The sequence below is a fragment of the Furipterus horrens genome, unplaced genomic scaffold (assembly GCF_987537825.1).
Source record: "Furipterus horrens unplaced genomic scaffold, mFurHor1.1.pri manual_scaffold_10, whole genome shotgun sequence".
NCBI lineage: Eukaryota > Metazoa > Chordata > Mammalia > Chiroptera > Furipteridae > Furipterus > Furipterus horrens.
This window is the reverse complement of record NW_028327180.1, coordinates 61,388,185-61,413,111: the sequence shown is the minus strand read 5'-3', so window position 1 is coordinate 61,413,111 and position 24,927 is coordinate 61,388,185. Positions and strand designations below refer to the sequence as shown.

Here is a 24,927-nt window from a genome sequence, read left to right as displayed (position 1 = left end):
CGTTTTCCATACTTAAGCATATCTGTCAAGCCTGTGAGCATCTTTATCACTAGTGTTTTCAACTCCATGTCAGTTAGGTTGGCTACCTTCTGGTCGCTTAGTTCTCCCACTGGAACCTTGATCCATTCCCTCTTTTGGCCCATACTTCTCTGTATTCTCATCTTGACAGGCTCCTGTGTTTGCCTCTGTGTCTTAGGTAGAGCTTTCACACCTGTTACATTGTAAGGGGCGGAGCCTTAGGTATTCGTCATTAATGAGTGACTCGTTTCACCACATTGTGGCACTGTATGTGGGGGAGGGGTCTGAGAGAGAACAATGCCTCTTGCTCAGCACTCGCCCCTTTTCCAGGTACTTATCCCACTTCCGTATGGGACTGGTGCCTCTTTAGCTGTTGTCCTGGCCATTGTTCCCAGAGTGTGTGGGTCTGTGAATGTTCTAGGACTGTGGGGTCATTTAAACAAGCGAACTCTGTGGAGAGACCGGCAGTTTCTTTCTCCACTCCAACCCCCATTTGTTTCCACAGTCAGAAGCAATGAGGCTTTATTTTCCCCGGTGCTGGGACCGTCAGCTGTGTGGTCTGGTCTGGTGCTGGGAGTGCTCCCCAGGTGTCCCTCCCTAGTTTTTAAAGCGTGTGACTGCACTTTTTGCCAGGCTGCAGCTGCCGCCGCCACTGTCACCACCACACTGCGTCCTCTTCACCCTGGCTTCACCCCTCCTCCCTGTCTGGATTAGTATTTCTTCTTTATTTCATTGTTTGTTGGACTTCCATGCAGCTCAGTTTTCTGGAACTTTTGTTTATCTCTAGTTTTGAAGTAGTTGTATTCCTTCTTAATTGTGGAGGGAGATGCAGCATGTCTATCTAGGCCTCCATCTTGGCTGGAAGTCCCAGAAGTTGATTTTTAATTTCTTGTTCTCTTTCTTCTCCTTCCAGCACCCCCATGATGCAAATATTGGTATGCTTGAAGTTGTCCCAGCGGCTCCTTACACTATCTTCATTTTATTTTTGTATTTTTTTTTCCTTTTGCTGTTTTGATTGTGTTTTTATGCTCCCTTATCTTCCAAATTGCTGTTTTGATTCTCAGTTTCATCTACTTTACTGTTGATTCCCTGTAAGTTATTCTTCATTTCAGTTAGTGTATCTTTAATTTCTGACTGGTTATTTTATATGATTTCCATGTCCTTTTTATGTTGTTGAATTCAACTAAATTCAGCTACTCTTCCAATAAGTTCACTGAGCATCCATATTACCAATATTTTGAATTCTGCATTAGGTAGATTGCTTTGTCTCCATTTTGTTTGTTTGTTTGTTTGTTTTTTTCTGGAATTTTGTTCAGTTCTTTTATTTGGGATGTGCTCCTTTATCTCATTTTAGCAGCCTCCCTGAGTTTGTTTCTATGTATTAGGTAAATCTGCTACATCCCCTGGGCTTGGTAGAAAAGTTGGTTAATGTAGTAGGTGTTCTGTAGAGTCCAGTGTCACAGCCTCTCCTATCACCTGAGCTGGAAACTCCAGGTGTACACCCCCACCGCATGTGGGTTGTGTACTCCCTCCTGTTGTAGTTGAGCCTTGGTTACTATTGGCATGTCAATGGGAGGTATTTACCTCCAGAGAAATCTGCTGCAATGACTGGCTGTGACCACCAATCACTGTGGAGGATCAGCTGTGAAGGGGTCTGTCCCACAGATTAGAACTTACTCCAATGGGGCTCTGGTGCCCACTGAGTCCACCCATGAGTGTGTCACTGAGGAGGTGGTTAGGTGGTTTTTCAACTTGGTCTGAAGCTGTCCACTGAGTGTACTGGGACCTCCCAGGAGGTGCAGGCCAAGGTTAGCTGCCACCTGTGCCCTGCCTGGGACCCCTTGGATTGAGCTACAGCTGGCTGCTACTTGTGTTAGGCTTGGAGGTGCCCAGGATAGACCAAGCTATGGACCATATCTGACTGCTGTTAGTGCCCTGCATGGAGCCACTTAGTAAGAGGTGCAGAGCATGGTGAGGCCAGATGCTGCTTTTTTGAGAGGTTTAGGAAACTCTGATGTGTAAGCCAAGACAACACCTTTGTATGGAATAGGCACTGAAAACAACTTGGGTGGGCCTGCAAGTTTGGTGGAGCAGGGCCTCAGGAAATAACCAAGGCAGGGTGAACAGTATTAGCCTGGTTGATAAAGATTCAGATATGGCTCTGTGGGGGGTGTCTCAGCAAAGGAACGATGGCCTCTGCCAGCACTTCTGCCTGTGAGAAAGCTGCCCCTCCAGCTCTCACCCTGATGCCAGGCAGTTCAGTTCCTCCCTGTAAGTCTCTGAGGCCTTTCAAATTGCTGCCTCCATGCTGAAACTCAGAGGGAATGAATCTGATAAGTCTGTGCATAGGCGCTTTAAGAGAAACTGCCTGGGACTCCAGAAGCCCTCCTCACTCAGTCACAATCCCTTTTGGTTTTTACAGCCAGAAGTTATAGGGATTTCTCTTCTTGGCACTGGAACCTTGGGCTGGGGTTCTGATGTGGGGCTGGAACCCCTTGCTCCTCAGGGGTGGCCTCTGCAGCCAAGATATCACTACTGATTTTTATCTGCCACACATGGATGTGAGACCAGCCCACTCCACATTTCTGCCCCTCCTACCAGTCTCAGTGTGGTTTCTTCTTTAAAACACTAGTTGTAGAAATTCTATTCAAAGAGATTTCAGGTGGTTCTGAATGATGGTTGGCTCTGTAGTTTAGCTGTAATTTAGATGTGGTTATGGGAACATCTGAGCACTGTGTTTACCTACCAGACTTGACCAGACTCTTTTGCCCATTTTTAAATTGAGTTGTTTGTCTTTTTGTTATTGAGTTTAAGCGTTCTTTTTATATTCTGGATACTACATCCTCATCAAATACATGAAAAAATACATATACTTTCAAATATTTTCTCATATAACAGACCTATTCTTGATCAAAATTCTAACCACCTTCTACCAAGACACAATATGGGTATGTTAAAGTCATCTTGAAAACTGGAGGTGGTGGGAGTGGTCCTGTGGCTTCGTGCTGGTCCTCAACCCAGTCTTTGTTGAGACCTTGTTGATTAATAGTAGGATATTATTACTAATAAATTTGATCTGATTCTTTCTAGTTAATAGCAATTGTGTTCATTTTCAATTACTGAGTAACAAATTGCCACCAAGTCAGCACCTTAAAACAGCACAAATTTACTCTCAGTTTCCATGGTCAGAAGTCTGGACGCATACAAACTTGGTTCTCTGCTCAAGGTCTCATGATGCTAAAATCAATGCATTAGCTGGGTGTTTCTTTCTGGAATTCTGGGTCCTCTTTCAAGTGCACATGGTTCATTGTGGTCTGAGGCCTTTATTCTTGCTTGCTGCTGGCCAGGAGCTGCTTGGCTCTTATGGTCCCCTCCACACACCTTCTCAGGCTTCAAATCTCTCTGGCTTCAGGGAGGCCCAGTCCCTTTGTAGGGCTCATTTGAGTAAGTCAGGTCCATCAAGGATAAGCTTTGCAATTAACTCAAAGTTAATTGATTAGTAACTCATTAATAGAAGTGATATCCCATCATAATCACAAGTTCCACCTATGCTCAAGGGGTGGGGCATATACAAAGTATATATACCAGAGGGTAGGAATTTGGGGGGACTATCTTAGAATTCTGCCTGCCAGAGTATTATATCACAGTTAATTTCTGACTTTTGACAAATGTACTATGGTTATATACACATGTACAGTATATATCTTTATAAACCTAAAATTATTCCAAAATTTTTAAAAGGCCACATTATATATTCTTATTTCTAGGCAAGATAGAGAAGAAATGACTAGATTTACCTCCTACCTAAAACAACACCAAAAATTTAAAAAACAACAACAGCAACAAAAACCCACAAATAAAATATATGAGACCATGGTTTTAAAGACATTGGTATTAAGCAGGAAAGAAGAGTGATCTTTGTGACACAGCTTCATGCATGGGGCAAGCTTCCAGGTTGCGGTGCAGGGAGAGAAAATACCTAGTAGCCTTCTGGACTTGAGAGATGAAAGGGGAGTCCAGGGATGTCAGGCAGTTCGAGTTTGCAGAGCAGCAGACCCGAGAGGTGAGAGGTACACACAGAGAACCGCAGAGCTCTGTGAGAGTCCACGGATATTCAGCAGAGCACTGACAGCACATGTGTGTGAGGAAATGGCCCAACGACAAGACAAGAACAACCCAAGGATTAGAGGGAACACTGCCCAGTCTCACATGGGACTGGGAAGATGGCATATGCAAACATTAAGTGGAGTACCAAGAAGGGTCATACCTCAGTGGTAGGGAATAATCAACGCTAGGTTAAACACAGCTCTGGTCCTGCCTAATGAATCTTAAGAACAAGACCCAAAGGGATAAAACTATTTCCAAGTAACTTAACTGTGGCAAAACAAAGCTCATGAATATTAATAGAATACAAAAATAGCTATCATCCAATGAGGTAAAACTCAGAATGTCTGGAAAACAGTAACAGGTTGCCATAAGAAAAATAGGTTTATAATGAGCAGAAAAATCAGTTAATTGAAACTAACCCACAACTGCCACAGATGTTCAAATTAGCACACAAAACCTTAAAACAGTGGTTATAAATGCACTGCATATGTTCAGAAAGTTAAGTAGAGACATAAAACATATTAAATGTCCTAAATTGAAATTCTAGAGGTGAAAACTATTATGTCTGAGTTTTTTGCTTTGTTTTTTTAAATGGGGTAGAGGGGATTAATGGCAGATTAGACACTGCTGAAGACAAGATTAATGAACTGGAAGTCAGCTATAGAAATTATCCAAAATTGACACATAGGGAAAGAATTTTTTTTTTAGAAAGGAAGAGAATAACAGTAGTAAACTTGGGATTTCAAGTGTCCTAATATATATATGTAATTATAATCCCCAAAGGAGAACAGAAAAAAAAAGTTGAAGTATTGGCTAAAAAATTTTTCAAAACTTGATGAAAACTATCAACCCACAGATCCAAGAATCCCAATGAAGCTCAAGCACAATAAACATGAAGAAAACTACACCAAGGCCAATCATGAATTAAATTGCCTAAAACCAGTGATAAAAGGAAAATCTTAAAAGTAGACAGAGAAAAAAGACTTGTACATGAATGTCCATAGCCAAAAACTAAAAACAACTCAAATATCCATTAACAGGTATATGAGTAAACAAATTGTGGAATACCTTATAATGATAATTTAAAATAAACTAATTACATATGCAAAAGTATAGAAGAAACTGTCAAAAATTATACTTAGTGGAAGAAACCAGATCCCTCTCCCCACAAAAAAGAATGCATAGTTCCATTCATATAAAAATTCTACAAAATGGGAACTAATTCATTGTGACAGAGATCAGTAACACCTGGTGGCAGGTGGGGAGGGATGGAGAATTCAAGGAGGCAGGAAGAAACTTTTAAAGGGGAGGAACATGCTCACTGTCTTGATTGTGGCGATGGTCTCACAGGTGTACACACATCAAAACATATACAATTGCACATTTTAAGTATGTGGAGTTAATTGTATGCCAAGTATACCTAGAAAAGCCAAATAACCAAACTCCAGGGCCATGGCTCCTGCAGGCATGGCAGGGACTGAGGAGCTGGTGTCCTGGCTCTTAAGTGTCAGGTTCTGCCTCAGGGCCACTTAAACCTCCTGCATCAGGTGCTTGCTGCAGTCCAGGGGGAGGGGGGTGAGAGTGCTTAGCACTTGGCAGTAGCTCAGAAACTTTTCTCTAAAGACTGTGGATTTAATTAGGGACTCACACTGGCACTCGAAGTCACTCTCTTCTAAACCACATTGGCAAACATGTCCTTAATAGTCCCTACTCAATCCCAAAAGACATTAGCATGTTTTGAAAGGGCTGGTTTGCAAACACGATGCAGTTCTCCAGTAATCCTAAATGTGTGTCCCCATTAATAATTTTTCAAACACATTTCACTTCCCATTGACCCCACTCTGTAGGGGAACGGCTGGTTCCCATGATGGCTTCTGACATGTTGTGGACAGGCCTGAGGCTGCCCAGGGTCATGGCCTCCAAGCCTTCTCCACACCATGGTCTGTCTTCTCCAGGGGCCCAGCCACCGTGTTGGGCCTGTTCAAAGCCCCACATAGAGTTCCACCTGCTGCCCTCTCAGTTCGATCCACAGTGTCTGGAGTTTCCCTCCTGTGTCACATCCGATTAGATGGTGTTATGGGCTGAATTGTGTCCCCCCCTAAATTCATATATTAGAGTCCTAACCCCCAGTCCTTAAGAATGTGACTATATTTGAAGATAGGGCCTTTGAAGTGGAAATTAAATATAACGAGGTCATTATTGCTATCCAGTGTGCATGGTGTCCTTATGAGAGGGATTAGGAGACTGAAATACACAGAGAAAAGGTCACATGGAGACCTCACCCCCACCCCCTCAGACCCCAACACCTTGGTCTCAGAATTCCAGCCTCCAGACCATGAGGAAAGAAATTTGTGTTGTTTAAGCCATTCAGATTGTGGTACTTTGTTATGGAAGCCCAGGCAGACTGACACCCTACCCTACCCTACCCCCACTCACCTCCTTCAGACTCCCCATAGGCCTGAGGGAAATTGAGTGAGAGCAGGTGGAGGGTGCCTGGAGGACTTGGGTGCTGGGCTGAGAGAGGAGTTTTCACCTTATCTGCTTGGAAGTTTTGAGGGTTGATGAGCCAGGGGAGGGAGATGCCATCGAGAATATGATCTGCCCGGGGCATGGAGTGGCAGAGTAACTATTTCAAGAAGGGCCCCTTGGCCCTGGTCAGGTGGCTCAGTTGGTTGGAACACTGTGACCTGTACCAAAGGGTCATGGGTTCAAATCTCAAAACATATGCAGGTTTGACTCTGGTCAGGGTGCATTCAGGAGGCAACCAATTGATGTTTCTTTTTCTCTCTCCCTTCCTGTCTCTAAAATCAATAAACACATCCTCAGGTGAAAACTAAAAACTTTTTTTATTAAAAAAAAAAAAAAAGGCCCCACAAATGTAACTGAAATAAAAGGCCCAGAAGAAAGCCCATTAGCAGGTCCTGCAGGCTGAGTGATGAGGCATCTTTCCCAGCTCAGTGCATGCAAAGCCCTGCCTAAGGTGGGAGGTCCTTACAGGAGTGGGAAGGAGGAAGTGGAGCTGTCCCGGGGGAAGACCCCTGCACTGGGTGCTAACAGTCCTGGCAAACATCAACATAAGGAGGGAACAGACAGTTACTTCATTGTCACTGTCGGGCAGTCCTGGGAAGTGTGCATCACTTCCTTCTCAGAGAAATGAAGGGAAACAGCACCCTTTTTCCAGAGGAGGAAGTTGAGGCTTGGAAAAGCCAACTAATTAGAGGCAACTCCAGACTGAAACCAAGGTCTTCTAACAATAGGCCATGGCATGAGCTGTGCAGGCCCCATAGGAGAGGCTTCTTGAAGGACTTGAGGGGAGAAGTTCTGTGGGAAGGCCATGAGGTCAGGTCTTACCCTTCCCGCTTCCTTCAGTGGTTCCTGTGTGTGCACCTGCACACACTTACATGACCATACATATGGCCCCACATGAACACATATTCAGACACTTGCACACATATGTGCACATGCAGGCACCACAGCACACATGCACTCATGTGTGCAACGCGCACACAGATGCACTTGTGTGTGCATGCACTGCATGCTGACATGTATGCACATCAATCTCACATGTATATACGCAGACATGGCACACACACTAGTCCCACTCTATGTGAACTATCCTTCATTTGCACCACCTGGGTCTGAAAACAAGCTGCTGTAGGTGAAAACAGCCCATACATTCAACAAAAAGGCACAGCTAAGTAAATGGACCCATTTCAAAGTGTTTCTCCCCCACAGATTTTTGGCTGCATCAGAAAATTAAAATTTTCTCACTTGCCAGTGTAATACTGAAGCAGGTGTGTGTGAGGCCTCTAGCTCACGAGGTTACTCATGAGCATTCAAGGAAGTTTGTGCCAAACTGAAAAATCACAGAAACAGACAAACCTATTAAACCAAGGCAAATTTACTAGGTGTTGGAAGTTCTTTTGTAATGAAAAAGCCATATAATAATTTTCATGAATAATTAGATTTTTATTTTGGTTGCAAATGTGAAATCTTTTTATTTAAATGGAAAAGCTCCATCTGCTCAAATGAGAGACTGAAAAAATGGGGTAATGAAGCTAATACGGTCTTTGCTTTTCTTCAACAACCAAGTCCCATCTCTCCGCCACTGACTTGGGGTCAGGACATGTGTTTACACCTTTTTACTTCAGCACGGCCTTAAAAGGCAGGCAGAACTCATTGTGAAAAGGATGTTAAGGTCAGCCATGCAGCCATGTGGCTTCCTCCCCATTTAGCAAACACACGCATTCTCTTGGATTCAGTCAAAGAACAGCCATATTCAGGGTGTGGACGATGTGCTGATGAGGCACTTCAGATGTGACATGTTTCATCCCCACAGAAACCTAAGGGTGAGGATGACCATGCCTACTTAACAGATGGGCCAAGTGAAGTTGGGAAAACCAGCCATTTATGCAAAGTCACACAGCTGGGAAACAGTAGAGCTGGGAGGTGAACCCAGGTCTGCTTAGAACTATGGTCTGGCCCCCCACCCTACAGGTCTGCCACCTACTGAGGATGTCCACAATGGTGGGAAAAGCTGCTGCTCCTGCTCCAAGCTAAATTATTGCTTCCAGGGCTTGGGAGGCTGTGGACAGGGCTGAGGATGAGGACTCAGGTTACCCAGGTTCAGGCTGACGCTGCCACCTGGGGCTAGTCACTGCCCTGCTCTGGGAGGAGGCCGCCACACAACGGGTTGGGGGCTGGGATGGGGGCTGTTAAGAAACAGGAGGAAACATAAGTGAACCCTTTTATCCAGGGCGGGCACAGGGACAGTCTCCCTAATCCTCTAGGAGTACACTGATGTGCCTTTCTTTCAAACAACATCTGTAAACTTATTTTTTCTCCTGGTGGTTCGTGTTTAGTCCTAAAATATGTTTCCAGATGTGATGAAAGGATGGCTTCTGAGTGCCTGTGTCAACAATTAAAGATTAACCCAGATCCTACACATGGAGAAAATCGAACAGAGAGGGAGATGGAGGTTGTGTGTGGCCTCTGGAGAACATTCCGAGTTACATTTGTTCACAGGACTGGAAGTCCCAGTGGGGACTGAGTGCAGGGTGTGGCACCGCCAAGTGCTGCTTGAGAAAGGCTTCTGCACCAGCTGACACATGAGCCTAATTCTAAAATGACATCTTCAGAGTTTTTCCAAAATCTTATTTTAAGGCTTTCTTGATGATCAGTTGCTTTCTGCTCTAACGATAAATCCAACTGAAATAAAATTTCAGTCACAAGATGGAATGAACCCATTTCACTCATCATACAGCCTGGAACATGACTTCACCATGGTATGACAGTTTCAGGATATGACAGGAGGTTGCACATGTATATCACGGTCAAACTTGGATGTGCCAGAATCAAGACAAAACAAAACAAAAAGACCAAAGCCCTGAAGACGTTCTCTACAGGCAGTTACTCTGTGTCCCAAAGAACAACAGAAGAGACTGTGCGCACAAAACAACTGGCTATAAGGTTACCTGTGCCAACAGAAATGAGGAGTTGGCCTAGCAGCTATGTGGGTGGAGGACGCAGATCCCACTGATAGGATGCTCCACAGTCCTGAATGGGACTGCAGCGATGGTGCGGCACTGCCACCATGTTTCTGATGTCAGGCTGAAATACACACGAGCAGAGGTAAGAGGTGTTCACTCTGCAGAATGATTAGGTGAGCATAGATCCGTCCATGGATGAGAATTGCAATGGATGATGCTCGGAGTTAAATAGTCCTTGTTTTAGGGGGATCAATAACCTAATCATGTTAAATAAACATATATCTTGGTTGGTTTTTTTTTTAAAGGAGGATGGGGAAGGTTGCTGAGTTGCCATGCTACTTCCCAACACTGGATGAAGGAGGTGGTCACAGCTCAGCAGCGGCAGACACTGGAGCCAATGAGCACATCACTGGGCTGTGAGCAGACCTGAAAGAACTCTCTCACGGACATCTTACAATGCTTCTGGTGGGGCTTAAAGTTAGAGAAAGCAGAGACCTGTAGAACTCCGTGGGGAAGGAGAACGCTTCTATGGGGCTTAAAGTTAGAGAAAGCAGAGACCTGTAGAACTCCGTGGGGAAGGAGAACGCTTCTCTGAAAGGAGAGGATTAAACCAATGCCCAGTGGGGCGCTGGAGGGAAGGGACGGCGGGTCCTAGGGCTCAGAGCTCACACTCTGCTGCCCATGGGATTCTGTCCAGCCTCCCTTCTCTACACTGAACCATGATACCTGCGGCCAGCCTGAGCAGTGCTATCACCTCACGTGTAAGACTAAGGCTCTGAGGGGCTGGTGACCAGCCTGGGCCACACAGCCCAGCCCGCAGACTGAAGTTGTGGGCGCCCACAAATTCCTATGGTGAAATCTCATCTACAAGGTGAGGTGTTGGGAAGTGAGGCCTCTGGGAGATGATCAGGTCATGGGCAGGGTACTCATGACCAGGATGAGGGCCTTTATCAAAGGGGCCCCGAGAGCTCCCTCACCCTTTCTGCCATGTGCAGACACAGTGAGAAGACAGCTTTCCATGAGCCAGGAAGCAGGCTCTCACCAGACACAGGATCTACCAGGGTCTTGACCTTTGACGTCCCAGCCTCCAGACTGTAAGAAATAAATGTTTTCTTTTTAACAAACAACTCTGAGAAATAAATGTTTTGTTGCTTTCTTGCCACCCAGTTATAGCAGCCTGAAAGGACTGAGACAGTGGCCTTCTGACTTCTTGTCCAAAGTGTTTCCTCTTCCAAACTCAGGGCCCCCAAAACCACCATAACACACAGCTCTGAGCAAGGCTGTGGCACCCCCCACAGACATGCACCTCCTTGCTCCAAGTCACTGTCCATACTGCTGCAGGCTGGACACTGCACCCATGCAGAAGATGTGTCCATCCTTCTCACTCTGCGACCTCACCCCCACCCTCCTGCCAAGGCTGCGTGCAAACCCGGGAAGCCCAGGCCCAGCCCTATAGGCACTGAGCAGGCCACTGCCTCCTCCTCAGACACGTCTCCCTCTGTAAAACATGGGCAATAACCGCTATCTTCCGCATCTCACAAGGCAGTTGTGGGGAAGTTTTCAGATTTTAAGTTATCTTGTAGTTCACATTTTGTAAATTCACATTCTGTATCGAAATGCAGATTTTCATACTGTCACCGATAAACCCCAATTTTTCAATATAAATACCTACAGAACAAAAACCTACAACCTACTGCCTATCCCATTAGATCAAAAATTCTTTCCCTGGATTTCAAGCCACTGGGTGGTACTGTCTCCAGAATGTGGCTCCAGCTTATTGCCCAAGCCTCTCTCTCATTATTCCTCAGATGGTCATCTACTTGGTTCCACCAGCCCTGTGTATTCTCCTCCTTCTTCTAATAACAGAATTCCAAATTGTCCTTTGGGACCATCTTCCATTCCAGTCCTTTCATCTCAGTGAGGGTCACACGTGACCCAGGAACCCCTCCCCCGGTCTGGCAGATCAGAGGCTGCCCCGCTATGCTGTGGCCAGCACAGGTCTTCCCTATTGGTCATCAGGGCAAATCAGGGCTTCCACCAGGGCCACTGGGGAAGAGAAACTGCTGTTGAGGATGTGAAGCCCCTGCTGCTGGCAGCTACCCTGCCCCGACCCCCGGAGGAGTGAGGGCATCTTGAGAACTATGCAGCCAGTACAGAGAAACAGAAAAGCAGGGCTCCTCTTGCTGGGCCAGAGCAGTCAGTCTCCTGGACTTCTCTTTTTAATTGAATCAATCCCCTTTTTAATGTAAGCCAGCCTGAGCTGGGGTCCTGTCATAATGCCGTTTGAAGGTACAAGGATCCAAAGGCAGCTGGAAAGGCTGGCTCTAATGAGATGATATCAGCAAGGATAAAAGGGGCATCCTGATCAGGGGACCACAGCCTGGCTTTACCGGCAGTGGAAGGGGCCCTGAGGCCATGCTGAGATGCTGCTGCTGAGAAAGCCAAGGAGGCCCATGGTTGAGGGGTAGAGAGCAGGAGGCAGAGCTGCCTGGTCACACACACCACATGGGTCCAGGGCCCCTCAATGGTCGGGGGCACAGATTTCCTCGGTCCTCGGAGCCCTGGGCCAGCGGCCTCCAGCCCAAGCAGCTGCGCCCCACTTACTGCAGCATGGCGAGCAAGTGCTGCCAGCCCCTGCACGCTGCGCTGTGGAAACACTGGAGAGCAGGGCCCTAGACAACCGTTTCGAGTTCAGGGGCCACTCCAGCCAGCCACTGCGGGTCAGAACAGCATTTGCTTAAGGGTTCAAGACCGTGAAAGGCAAGGCAAAGCAGGGGGTGGCGCCAGAGAGAAGCTCCAGCACAGCAACCTTGCCTCTGACTATGGCTGGAGGCAGAGCTGCAGAGCAGGACTGAGAGAAACAGACACTGTGGCTGAGGAGTGTTCCCAAAGCACGGAGCATGGGACCCACCGCCATAGAAGGGGTTTGCTTATGAAAACTGTGCAGGTCAGTGGATGGTGGCCCCATCCTCCTCTGGGGCAGTGATACTGTGCGGCATCCACCTGGCACCGTTGGTCGCTCCCCTGTAGTCATGCTCAGCCTTCCTTCCTCATAAAGCCACAGTTTTCTTCCACTGCCTTCCAGAGATAGGACAGTGGTGATCATCGGTCCAGCTCTGGCTGTAAGGGAGTCTGCCAAGAGCTGTGGGGAGCCCCCTGGACCCAAATAAAGAGACACCTCTCAAGAAGATGACTTTTTCCTGACTCCCACCTTCTACTCTTGTGTCTCATGCTTGGAATTGCAGCAGCCACCTTGTGACCATGAGGAAAGGCCAAGAAAATGACTGACACAGACTAGCACCTGTCGAGATCAAGTCACTGAACTAGCTCCAGATCTTCTGGATGATTTCCGGGTTTCTCTGGTTATGCAAAACAATTCGGAGACTGTTTAAGTGATCACACTCAGGGATTCTGTTCCTCACCATCAAAAGCGCACTTGCTGAAAACACATTCTTCTACATTATCTTCTTTGCTCATCACTGCCCAGGCAGTAGTGACCATCATATGAGGGAAGAGAAAGTTGAGGCTGAGGGAGCTGAAGAGGTGAGCTGACAGAGCTGGTAATCGGTGGGACCAAAACCCTTCTCTGCCCACCAGTCCATGTTCATTCAGTTCCGACTCCCCAGCCTTGGAAGGATGACGCACATCTTCAAAGCCTGTATGTAAGTCCAATTTAACAATTAAAAAATATGTTTGTAAAAGGAATGCCTCAACAGTTGGCTCATTCTAATCGTGCTATTATTATAAAGCCCTTCCAACTGTCCTTCCCGCCAAAAAGAAGAAGAAAAAGAAAATGGCAGAGAGAGAAAGTGAGCTTGCCAGGAAGTATTGGACAGAAACTTTTTTGGTTTGGGAGCCAGGAAATGTTAAAGGAGCAAGTGTAGCTATCCATCTCCAGTTGTGCTTTGGGACTCAAAGCTTGGCCTCTTTATGAAACAAGCACCACCGAGCAGCCCTGACAAGTGATAGACTGCCACAGAGGCTGGAAAAGCTACTGCTGGCTCTGGGTTTTATGATAACAACAAATATATACAGTTGACGGTACAGAAGGCAAGTGCTTGAATTTTACCCTTAGTCTCTGGGTTTTTCTTGTTTTCAAACTGACTGGTCTGGATAATGGAAGACCAATAGCCAATAATAAATCCATTATAAGCTAGACATGACCTCTTCTGACTACAATTAAATATTTCTTTCATCCTTGAATTAAACTCTTTACTGTGGTAAAATTCAAGCTTTTGTAATACTGTAACTGTAGGTATAACTACCGGGGAGGGAGTGATTACTTAGAGAGCCTATCTAAAGCACCTCAGAAGCACACTATCAGATGCTTGTTTTGTATTTATATTTTTGGATCATACTAAAGATACTATTGCTAATGATTCTTGTCCAGAAATCTTGTTTTTATGTTCTGAAAACCATTTATCTTATTTTGTACCATGGAAGGCTCTTAATAATCACAAGTTAACATGAACATTCCTTTATTGTAGCTTCTGGATCTAGACTGTCAGGCACATCAGCCAGTCACAGTTCTGTTCCCAAGGGAACAAAGACAGTGGGTCCCATATTAACAGTGGCTTTTGTTGGCTTATTAAATTTTTTCTTTTTCTGACAGTAAAGTGGTGTGTGGTTGGCAAGAATTTCTCTTCTTCAATTTGGATGTGGTTTCTGCCCCCAAAGCTCTGCAGACAAGCTTGTTTGTAGAAAAACAACCTGCAGCCACCCTCACATTCACAGCCACCAGAGCTTGGCCTCAAAGGAGGCTTCACTGAAAACAAACGGAGCTGAAAAACAGGCTCAAGTACAAATGTTCTTTCCTCAAGCTACTTTCAGTTTAATATTCATATGTCTTTCATATCTAATAGTTCAAAAAATATCTTCTCATCTATTTAAATCCAAGTACCCACTCACCATTATGAGCCTCCCACAGCCCCTTGCTCTGCCAGGGACGCTCCGGGTCACCACCCAGGTTGTGTGGTTCCCCATCCAGGGAGCTCTGTGGGAACAATGACCAGAAGCAGGAAAAGCCTGTCCCTGGGAGACAGCCAGCTTTTCCCAGGGGGTACAAAGCAGCCAGAAGTTCAACCCCCAAGTGCATCCACACTGTGGTCTCTCCAATGCCTTGCTGGGAGTGGGAAAATGGCCAGTTAGCACTCCAGGGATGCGCTCCTCAGACACCAAGGTTAGTTGGTTAATAGTCAGATGTGCTGAGATGTGTCCTGTGCTAATGCCACAGTGCTCAATAGCACAGCAAATCTGAAGTGGAAATCCCAGGATTCATCATTCCCTTTGCCTTTCTAATGGAGGGGGAGAGAAAAGGAGAGAGAGAGAGAGCTGGGGGAAGGGGGTTAAGTGAGCACTTTGGCTCCTTGGGTGCCCCAGGAGAAGGCCACTGCTCTCACCCTGTTGACCCTCGCACTTCAGGACTCAAGGATCCACAATCCTCAGAAGTGGCTGCTTTCCTAGGACCCCCACCCCCATTAGAATAAATACAGTTTGCAAGTTCTTGCAAAAGGTTCTCTGAGGGCTTCTGATTACTGGACCCTGGCTTGTGATTTATTTTTACTCAGAAGGGCCTCCTATTTTAAGTGAGCAGCCACAGTTCTAGCAGTAACAGGTAAAAGTTTTACTGGCTGTCCATAAATCAGTTCAACACCCTGGTCTCTAGGGATTTGCCGACAGATAATAGGCTGCAATTATGAAACCATCACCAGCAGTTGCCGGCAAGACCCTGGAGAGATTTCTGAAGTCTGAAGGCACTTGTCAGGAGAAAAGAGGAAATTGTTTCATGAAGCAGAAATCTGGCCCAAAAGGAAGCAAGAAGAATGTAAGGCTGACTTAAATTAAAGTGGTAAGAAATAGGTATGGTGAGCTAGGAGGTGTGGTGCAGTCCTCTCCCATTCCCCGAAGACTCCAAGTTAACTCAGTCATGGATAGGCCGCTGAACACCTCACCACAGATCACAACTCTGCACGGTTCCAGGGACAGTCTCCCTTCTCCTCTGTCCTGCAACACATGCTTTTATACAGCTGAAGGCACCCCTTTAGGCAGGGCACTGGAGGCGCCCCTCCCAGGAAGAAGAAGATGGTCAGACAGGGAGGCACGCTGAGCGCAGCCAGGGCAGCTCTGACCAGTGCAGCCTCTCTAGTTCTATGGGGTGAGGCCCCACTGCACCGAACGATCAGGGTTTTGATAAACACGATGAATGAGGGCTTCGAGCACCCCAAAATGGCTCCTGCTTTGACTGTAATAGACGTGTCAGAGTCTCATATGCTTTCAACAAACTTAAGAAAACTCAGGTTCATTTATCTGGATGACCCAGGTGGCAAGCCCAGGGGCACCGGCCAGAAATCAGAACGCAGTTTTTCTGGCCCCGACTATTTCTCTTCCCCTCACCCGGCCTGTCTGCTGTGGGCATCGCTTTGGGTTGCACTGAGTGCATGCTCAGCTGCAGCAGCCCCAGAGCACAGCATCTCCAGGGTAGAGCTGCTCAGAAACAGACCTTCCGGGGCGGGCGAGCAGGCTGGGCCGATCAAGATCCCTTCAAGGTCTCGACCCTCGGGTCTGTCTGAGACATTCCTCCACCGCAGCCCCCTGCCTGCTGGGGGTCTCACGGCCTGCCAGGTCCAGCAGCGTAGGGAGGAGCAGCTGCTACTCGTGACGAGCCACCCATCAGACCCTTCGCCCAAGAGCCTTTCCATAGTGCCGACACAGATGAGGAGCCCGGCGCCCACAGCAGGCGGGAGGCGACCAGTCCGAGCGCACACATCCGTGGGTCCTCTCTCTCCCTGTGCTTGTCCCCGAAATGGCCCTTCTATTTTCCTATGGCCGTTTGCCCTGGAACGCAACGCGACCTTGAGGCTGGAGTAGGGACAGCAGGACCCCCTTGGGGCCGGCACCCCCACCAACCTCCGGAACCGGCGCAGACCGCCGGGATGGACTCGCGCGCAGAGCCGGCGAGAGAACTCTTCTTGGGGAGACTACCCGGGACTCCCAGTGCACGGACACTGCCCCCAGCCCCACACGGACCCTTCCCGCGGGGCCAACCCCGACCCTCGCCTCACCTCGCGCAGAAGGCGCTCCAGGTGCGGCTCGGCCCAGGCGGCCAGGGCGCCCAGGGACCCCGTGCGTCTCAGTAGCTCCCGCTCCTCCTCGAGCGCCGCCACCCGGCCCTGCAGCGTCGTCGCCTGGGCTCCTAGTAGCAGACAGGCAGCTGCTGAGCCCACGGAGAGCAGCAGGCACAGCGCGCTCACCGCCCAGGCCCCCGCCGCCGTCTCTGGGCGACCCCCGCCGCCAGAGCCTGCCCGGCTGCCCTTCGGCGTGTTGCAGCCGCTGCGCTCGCCGGGGCTCATGGCGCGATCTCCGTGTGTGCTGTCCGAAGAGGTGGTGCAGAGCAGCGGTTGTGGACTGAGGCGGGGAGCAGGCAGAAAGCCCGAGGCACGAGGTCAGCCCAGCTCAGGGCTTGGCCTCCAGGCAGCAGCGGATCGCGGCGCACGCCCCTTTCCCCGCCGCCAGCTTCTCCACAACGGCCACTTTGGGCAGTTTTCTCTATGCAGATAGACTCTGCCAGAAAAGGAGCTGGGACCCACCCAGGGGAGGAGTGGCCAGCCCCGCGCAGCGAGGGGGCGGGGGCGGGAAGGGAGTTGGCTCCGCGGAGCCCCCCCACCCCCAGCGCGCACACGCCTAGCGGACCCTTTGAGCTGCGTGCACCTCTGCCTTCAGCTGCCCGGGGCACTCGGCTGCACCAACGCTGGCGCGTGCACCTCCGCGACTCCGCAGCACGTGTTCTTACTGCGTTCCCAAGAGGTCTGAGACCCACAGAGCCTTCTGCAGCCCACCTTTTGCTGGAGCATCATTCATGCCTGGCAGAAATTCCCCTAAACTTGTGAATTAATCTGACATTTTTTTTAAATGGCTAAAACTTCAAACCCTATGGAAAACTTAGTGAGTCCGTCCTCGATGGCGCCTCAGCGCCGCTTGGTGGCGGAAAGCGACCTCTGCGCGCTCACATTGGAGATTGTCAGGCAGAAAGATGCCTCTTAGAATCTTAATTTCTGTCCATTTATTATGTCCCAGATACGTGGTGCTGGAAACAGATATTGTCAGACCTTGTCCGTAAGCTAGAGAGGGCTTTCATTTCAGAAAATTGAGTCTAAAACAGATGGAAAGGAGACAAAGAACTCCAACTTCCCTTTGAGCTGATGGCTTAATTCTGTAGAAACACAACTTGGCCAAAAACAATAATCAGCATGAACATTTAGCCTATATTGTGATTTTGCTGCAAACTTATATCACAGGGTTGAGTTAGGAAAGCCTGAATGATAAGAAAGTGGCCCTAACAGTGTTTTTCAAGAAGTAGAGAAAGGCTGGAAATCAGGTGGGATTCCCTGCTCCCTCAGATCCTTACTAGGCATATTCATACCCTTAAAGGGCCCCAAGTAACCCCTCAACTAACTCCTCTAATACTCAAATAAAAACAATGAACAGCTAATCTTAGATCTTTGTAATTTGGGCAACTCCACAACTGTTTTTGAGAAAAGGCCTCATATCTATCTTCCCTCTCACTCTGGGTATTTTTAGAGTAATTCCTGTGGATAGATTACTTATTTTTTAAAACTTAAGTAAATTCGGGTTATGTTTAGGTGGCTATACATAGGGTTTGGCACCATGCTATAATATATTGTATACCCATAAATAGTCTGAAAAATGCTTGCTAAGCAAACTGGAGTGTCGGCTCTGAAGAAGCCAATACCATATTACAAGTTATCACTTCATTCTCACTACAAACACACAGGAACATTGCCCATTACCTATCTACTTTAACGGTACTGCACCATGTTCACTACATTCCAGAAGCTTCTGAAGATTCTGTACATCGAATAAGCAAGCTCATTGGCCTTTGTTCTTGCCTACTAAATCATCCAGAATACCCTGCTCTCAGATCTTTGACCAAGCTCCTCCTCATTCTTAGTTAAAAGTCCCAGGTCCTCAGATCTCCCTGCCTCTGAAAGTCAGTCCTGGACTGCCTGGTGTAACGTGGTGACACCTGTGCCCCTTCAGGATTACTCAGGGGATCAGCCCGTTATCGCTGTTTGAAGTTACCTTTACATTAACTGCACCCTCCATCTTGTTCACCACAGCTTTATCAAAGAACAAAACAGGATGTGGCACCAACTGTTGGTACTCAATAATTATTTGTCAAGTGAATTAGGAAAGGTGAAAATGTTTACTATCTGCCACTCATTTTAAAAGGGTTGGAAGAAAATCCTGTCTTGTGTCAGCCAGGGTCCTGCAAGGACCAGGGGGCACCCTCGGACTGAAGACAGCCTGAACACAGACTCTTTACAAAGTCAGGCTAAGGGAACCAGCAGAGGATGCTGCTGAAGCACCCTGAGGTACCAATAATGGGAGGCCATGGCCAGGCTCCACTGAAGGGGTGAGGGGGGTGAGGTTGCAGGGACCCTGTGAATGCCTGGAGCTATAAAAAGATCAGCTAGACAGGAGCTGTGGCCTTTGACCAAGGGACACCACCTCTTCGAAACCATTTGAATAATTTCCTGCTTTCTAATTTCCTGCTGGGGCCTCCTCACCTTGACCAAACCCACACAGCAAGAAAGCCCAGATGACGTGGTCCAGAAGTCAGCCTCCCAGGAGCCTAGAGGAGAGCCAGGGGGATGAAGAATGAATCTGGAGAGGGATATGGAAACCCACATTACCTAACATGCATGTAGCACTTACCAAGGTCAATCTAGCTCCTGCTGCGGTGATGGGGAATTAGTTGGTCAGAGCGTCAGGGAGTCTCCACCATTGGCCAAGATGGCAGCAGGGGAAGGCTCTTACACTAAGCATATTAAAAGCTAGAAAGATGAATGGAGAGCCCCCCACCCACACCCAGAGCGAAAAGCTAGAAAAATACCTGGATTAGGAAAAAAGCCCTCCCCTCCCTATCCCTGTAAGAACCTCGGGCTTGAGCAGGATGGAGAAGGGTCTTTGAGGCCATAGTCCACCATTCTCCCAGGTTGTGCGGCACCTGAATAAACCTGTCCTTTTGCACCAGTACCTGCCTCAGAGTTTGACTTTTGAGGTGACAGGCAGCTGAACCCCCATTTTTTTGTTGTTCAGGAACACTACCTCTGAGTTGCTGTCAACAACAGGCATTAACCTTCAGGGTGACCAAGAAGCCACTTGGTAGCAAATCAACTACTCTGGACTCTACCACAAAAGGGCTAGCAGTTTGTCCCTCCCAGGGATAGGTTGCTATTTCAGGTGTGGGTTTGTCTTCCTGTCTGCAGAGCTTCAGTCAGCACTACCTTTCCTGATGGCCTGATGCACAGGTATGGAACCCCAAACCGTGGACCCATTTGACAGGGAAGGAGCTGTGGGGATGAGCCCTGACCATGCCGTCTGCTGGTTGTAGTACATCCCACAGCAGCCAGCCTCACAGAACACTGGAACTGCCTTTTGAAGGCACAGGTGATGTGCCACCTTGGAGTATTCAGAGGCAGGACTCTCAAAATGCCATCTTCCAGGATGTGGAATATATGTTAAATCAGGGCCCTCTGTGTGATGTCCTGTTCCCAGTAATACATGGGCCTGGGAGCCAAGTGGTACAAATAAGAGTAGCCCCACTTACCATCAGTCCGCATGACCCACTGAGGGATTTGGTAGTTACTGGCCCAGACGTGGGCTCTGCAGGGTTGGAGGTCCTAGCTCTCAAAGGGGTTATTCTCTTGCCAAGGCACACAGCAAGGGTCATTCAACTACTTGCACTGGCTTTCACCCAGGGCACTTTGAACTCTGTCCAGGGACCTGAAGTCAAGGAGTCATCACTTGGCAGGGGTAACTAACCCTGATCATCAGGAAGAGGCAGGGCTGCTTTTTTATGGGGGTGGGGGTGAGGAACCTATGCTCCATGGTCACTGTGAACAGCAGTGTGCATCAACCCACCTGATGACTGAAAAAGGCTTAGACTCTTCAGGATAAAAGGGGCATGCATTGTAAAATACTTTAGTTAAAAAGGGATTATTCGGGTCAGATAGTGTTGACAACAATTGCAATAAATAAATAAATCACAAGATAACTAATGTTCATAATGAAAAGGTTCAAATATGTTCAAGATGTACTATTTAAGAAGGCAGGGAAAAAAAGAAGGCAGGAATACTTAATCATTTTTTAAAACAATTTCCAAAAACAAATCTCCAGCAAAAATGATTTAAATTAACTGCTACAGAGCAAAGGCATTGTGGGCAAGGCAACAGGTCTCGACGCGGAGCACCTACATTCCCATCCCAGCTCCCCTGATTCCTCAGATACTCTTTGTGACCCCCCGTTTTCTAGTTTGCAAAATGGAGACCCTGACAGAGACAAGATTTACTCTATCTGAAACAAGGAGTAAACTAGACAAGCTGTATGAAATGGCTGTTTTACAAGACACTGGACACCAGGTAATGAAAAGCAGTGATCCTTGGGAGGGGGGGTCTGCTGCATGGGCAACAGCAGACCCTCCATATTACCCTGCCCAGGCTCTGTAGCTTCAGCGTCATCGCAAGATGTCGATTCAACACGGGAGGAGACAGATACCATGTCACTCCCGAGTCGGACTGCACAGCCATTCTCGGCGGTGCAGATAGACTCTTAAGGAGCTACACCATCGTCTCTCGAGACGGACGGCTGCCGACGGATCCTTGGGAGATGGGAAACAAACGGGGTGAGCCCACGGATTGTTCCAGGGCAGGCTCGGGAGAGGTTTCTCCAGGACACATGCAGGGCACAGCCACCATGAGGTGAAGACAGAGAACTGCAAGTCCAAGGGGAGCCACGGCAGGCAGAATTTGCAAGGAGCCGCACAGAGAAAATGTTTCACTTGAGGGCCTCAGGTCTGTTGTAAAACTACCTGAGGCCAGGAAAGAACCACCCAAAAGCTAAATCCGACTCTAATCGTAAGAGAAAGCAATCCTCACAGCTCACCAGCCAGCATGGAAAACCTAGTGATTCACTAAGCCAGCCCTAGACTAAACACGGTCCTGGTCCTGCTTAACAAAGCTTAAAACCAAAACCTGAAAAGGTCAAACTTAATCATGTCCCAAAGTATAAAGGAATATAAAATATATCCAGTATCCCAACAAGGTAACACAAAAGTAAAATTATCAGGTATGTACAAGTAGCAAGAAAATATGACCCATAATATAAGGAAAAGCAATCAAACCCAGAACTGAAGAATAATAGAATTAGCAGACAAGGATATTAAAAGTTATAATATCCATATGTTCAAAGAACTAAGGGGAAAGAGTGAACATTTAAGTAGAGTGATGGAAAAAGATTTAAAGACCTAAAACAAAATTCTAGAGATTAAAAAATGACAATGTTTGAGATAAAAAATAGATGTGATGGGATTAAAGGCAGATTAGACAATGCAGAAGATTAATGAACTTAAAAATATAGCAACAGAAATTATCCAAAATTAAAGAGGGATAACATTTGAAAGAAATGAACACAGCGTCAGCAAGCAGCAGGATAATTTCATGTGAGAAGTGGAGTTCCTTGGGGAAAGGGCAGAAAAATATTTGAATAATGGCTGAAACACATATCTAAATATGATAAAAACTATAAACTCGCAGATCTATGAACTTCAAGGAACCCAAGCACAAGAAACATGAAGACAACCATGCAAAGATCATAATCAAATTGCTTTAATAGAATGGTAAAGGGTAAAAATCTTAAAAGCAACCAGAGAAAAAGACAGGCAGAGGAACAGCAGACTTTTTGGTGGAAAAGTGCAACCCAGAAGATAGGGAAGCAACATCTTTTTTCAACCTTTTTGAAAAATCTTTCAAAAAACAAAGGCTAAAGAAATACTCTCAAACATACAAAAGCTGAGAGAATTCATCACCAGCAGACCCAAATAAAAAGAAGTGTTAATGGAAGTAGTGACCCTTGTACAATGTGGGTTAGAACTGCTCGGGCCCTTACTTGCCTCTTTCTCAAGTGACCTGCAGAGTTCAAACCCACGTTGTTCAAGGGTCAACCTGGTTGAGAAGCTGTGTATGTGGAGGGCCAACTTCAGTTATATGCAGATTTTTGACTGCACAGGTAGCTGGTGGCCATAACCCTGCAGCATTCAAGGGTTAATTGAGGCAGAAAAAAACATACCAGATGGAAATATAGATTTATATAAAGGATTGAAGACCATTGGAAATGATGATTATGTGGGGAAAAATTCTTATTATTTAAATCTTTAAAAAAGATAACTGATGCTTTAAAGCAAAACACAACAGTGTATTGTGGAGTTTTCACATCTGGCTAAGTAAAAATGAATGACAATAGTATAAGGCCCAGGAGGGGAGAAATGGTAGTTTACTGTTTTAACATGAACTCTAAACACACACACACACATACACACACACACACACACATACACACACCAGTGATAGCTAATAAACCACCAAGATACAAAGTGGAAGCATGAAAAAATAGCCAATCCAAAACAGGCAGGAAAAGGGGAAAACAGGAACAAAGAACAAATGGAACAAACAGAAAATAGAAAGATGGTAGATCTAAACCCAACCACATCAATGATCACATTAAATATAAATGGTCTAAACACAGAACCAAAAGGCAGATTTTCAGATTAGATAAAAAAAGCAAGACCCAACTGTATTTACTTCCTACATAAAATATTTTAAATACACACAAAAAATGTAAAAGGATGTAAAAAGATGTACTGTGCTAACATTAAAATAAGACAATATCTACTTATGCTCATTTCATATGGTTCCTATAGGAGTAAAACCAAAAGCGTAGAAATATAATCTGCAGAGTATAGAATACTGTGTTAATCAATATAGGGAATATATCAAGAAACTGAAAACAATTAACAGCTACTATATACCAGCATTTCATGTAAATTATTTCATCTAATCCTCACCATCACCCTTGGGAAGTTAAGTGTTAGTATTCTAAATCATAGATGAGATTACAGAAAATGTCTTTTTTAAAAAAATAATATATCTTTAGATTTTAGTTATTTATTCTTAGACTAAGGGAGGGAGAAAGAAAGGGAGGAAACATCATGTGTGAGAAACATCTATTGGTTGCCTCTCGCATGTCCCGAAGTGGGGACCTGGCCTGCAACCCAGGCGTGTGCCCTGACTGGGAATCAAACCAGCAACCTTTCCGTTTGCAGGCCAGCACTCGATCCACTGAGCCACACCAGCGAGGACCAGAGAATATGCCTTGTCCACCTGCACGGGTAGCCCCAGGGTCTGAATGCTGTCTGACACTTCAGGGCAAACGTCTTCACACAAACCACATTATTCTCATATGTTCAATGGTTGTGCAAACACACACAATAATGTAAATTTTTCTAAAGTAACATGAAAAATATAAAGTAAAAAGAATAATATTAAACTCTTCTATCAATGACATTGTACATATCATTTAGGCCTGTTCTTATCTCAAAAGTGTAAACCGCCTATGTTGCCTTTAGTTGAAGAGTAAATCCAGCACCTTTTAAAGTTAAAAAACTGAACTTTCATTTTTACTTATAATGGAAAACATTTTAAGTCCCTGGGAACTCCACATATCTACAATTAATCTTTAATTCACCTTACTCCATGGAACTGCTGGTCAAGAACCAGGCCTAGGAGGTACCTTCCTCAAAGGATATTTAGGGTGATTTCAAGTCTTCATAATTACCTCCATGTCTCAGTCTTTTAATTATGCAGATTTTTCCCAGGACTGCAACATCTAAAACTATAAAACCAGGAAAGGAGTGAATATAAGAAAATGTATCTGAGTAGTAGATATTCTTGATTGGTAAGAAAAACAAATTTCTTTAAAAATTATATCTCCCCTTCCAGTTTCAGTAAAACATCACAACAAAAACTACAAAATGTTAGGGGTCAAAAATATAACTATTGATAGTTTAGTAATTCCTTGTGCCATAAAGAGAAACAACATCTGAATTAAAGCATATATATAAAACAGTGGATTGAGCGTCGGCCTGCGAGCTAAGTGTCGCTGGTTCGATCTTCCAGTCAGGGCACATCAGAGAAGGAAAACTCTGATTCCAAAAAACCTCCACTGCCTTGCGGCATACCTCTTCAGGGGAAAGGCTAAGGGAGTAAACCCCGATAGAAAATCCGGAGCTGGAGTCCCTAAGGCGGTTTGACGTTGTAGTCAACACCGGCAACTCCTGCGGCGCACCTGAAGCCAAGCTGTATTGACTCCGTCTTTCCCTTGGATCCTTCAGCTGCGAAGAGAGGGGGGGTCTGCTGCATGGGCAACAGCAGACATTCCATATCACCCTGCCCAGGCT

At 46.4% G+C, this 24,927-nt stretch overlaps 1 protein-coding gene across 1 annotated transcript in view; it reads right to left on the bottom strand.

The window, feature by feature from the left end:
- The window catches only part of COL23A1 (collagen type XXIII alpha 1 chain), a 340,482-nt gene extending 323,328 nt beyond the window's left edge, over nucleotides 1-17,154 (bottom strand). Inside the window, exon 1 of the mRNA XM_090287896.1 lies at nucleotides 16,676-17,154. Coding sequence (XP_090144022.1) covers nucleotides 16,676-16,963 — 288 coding nt within the window. The 5' untranslated portion in view covers nucleotides 16,964-17,154. The remainder of the gene's footprint in view (nucleotides 1-16,675) is intronic.
- Between the last annotated feature and the right edge of the window lie 7,773 nt (nucleotides 17,155-24,927).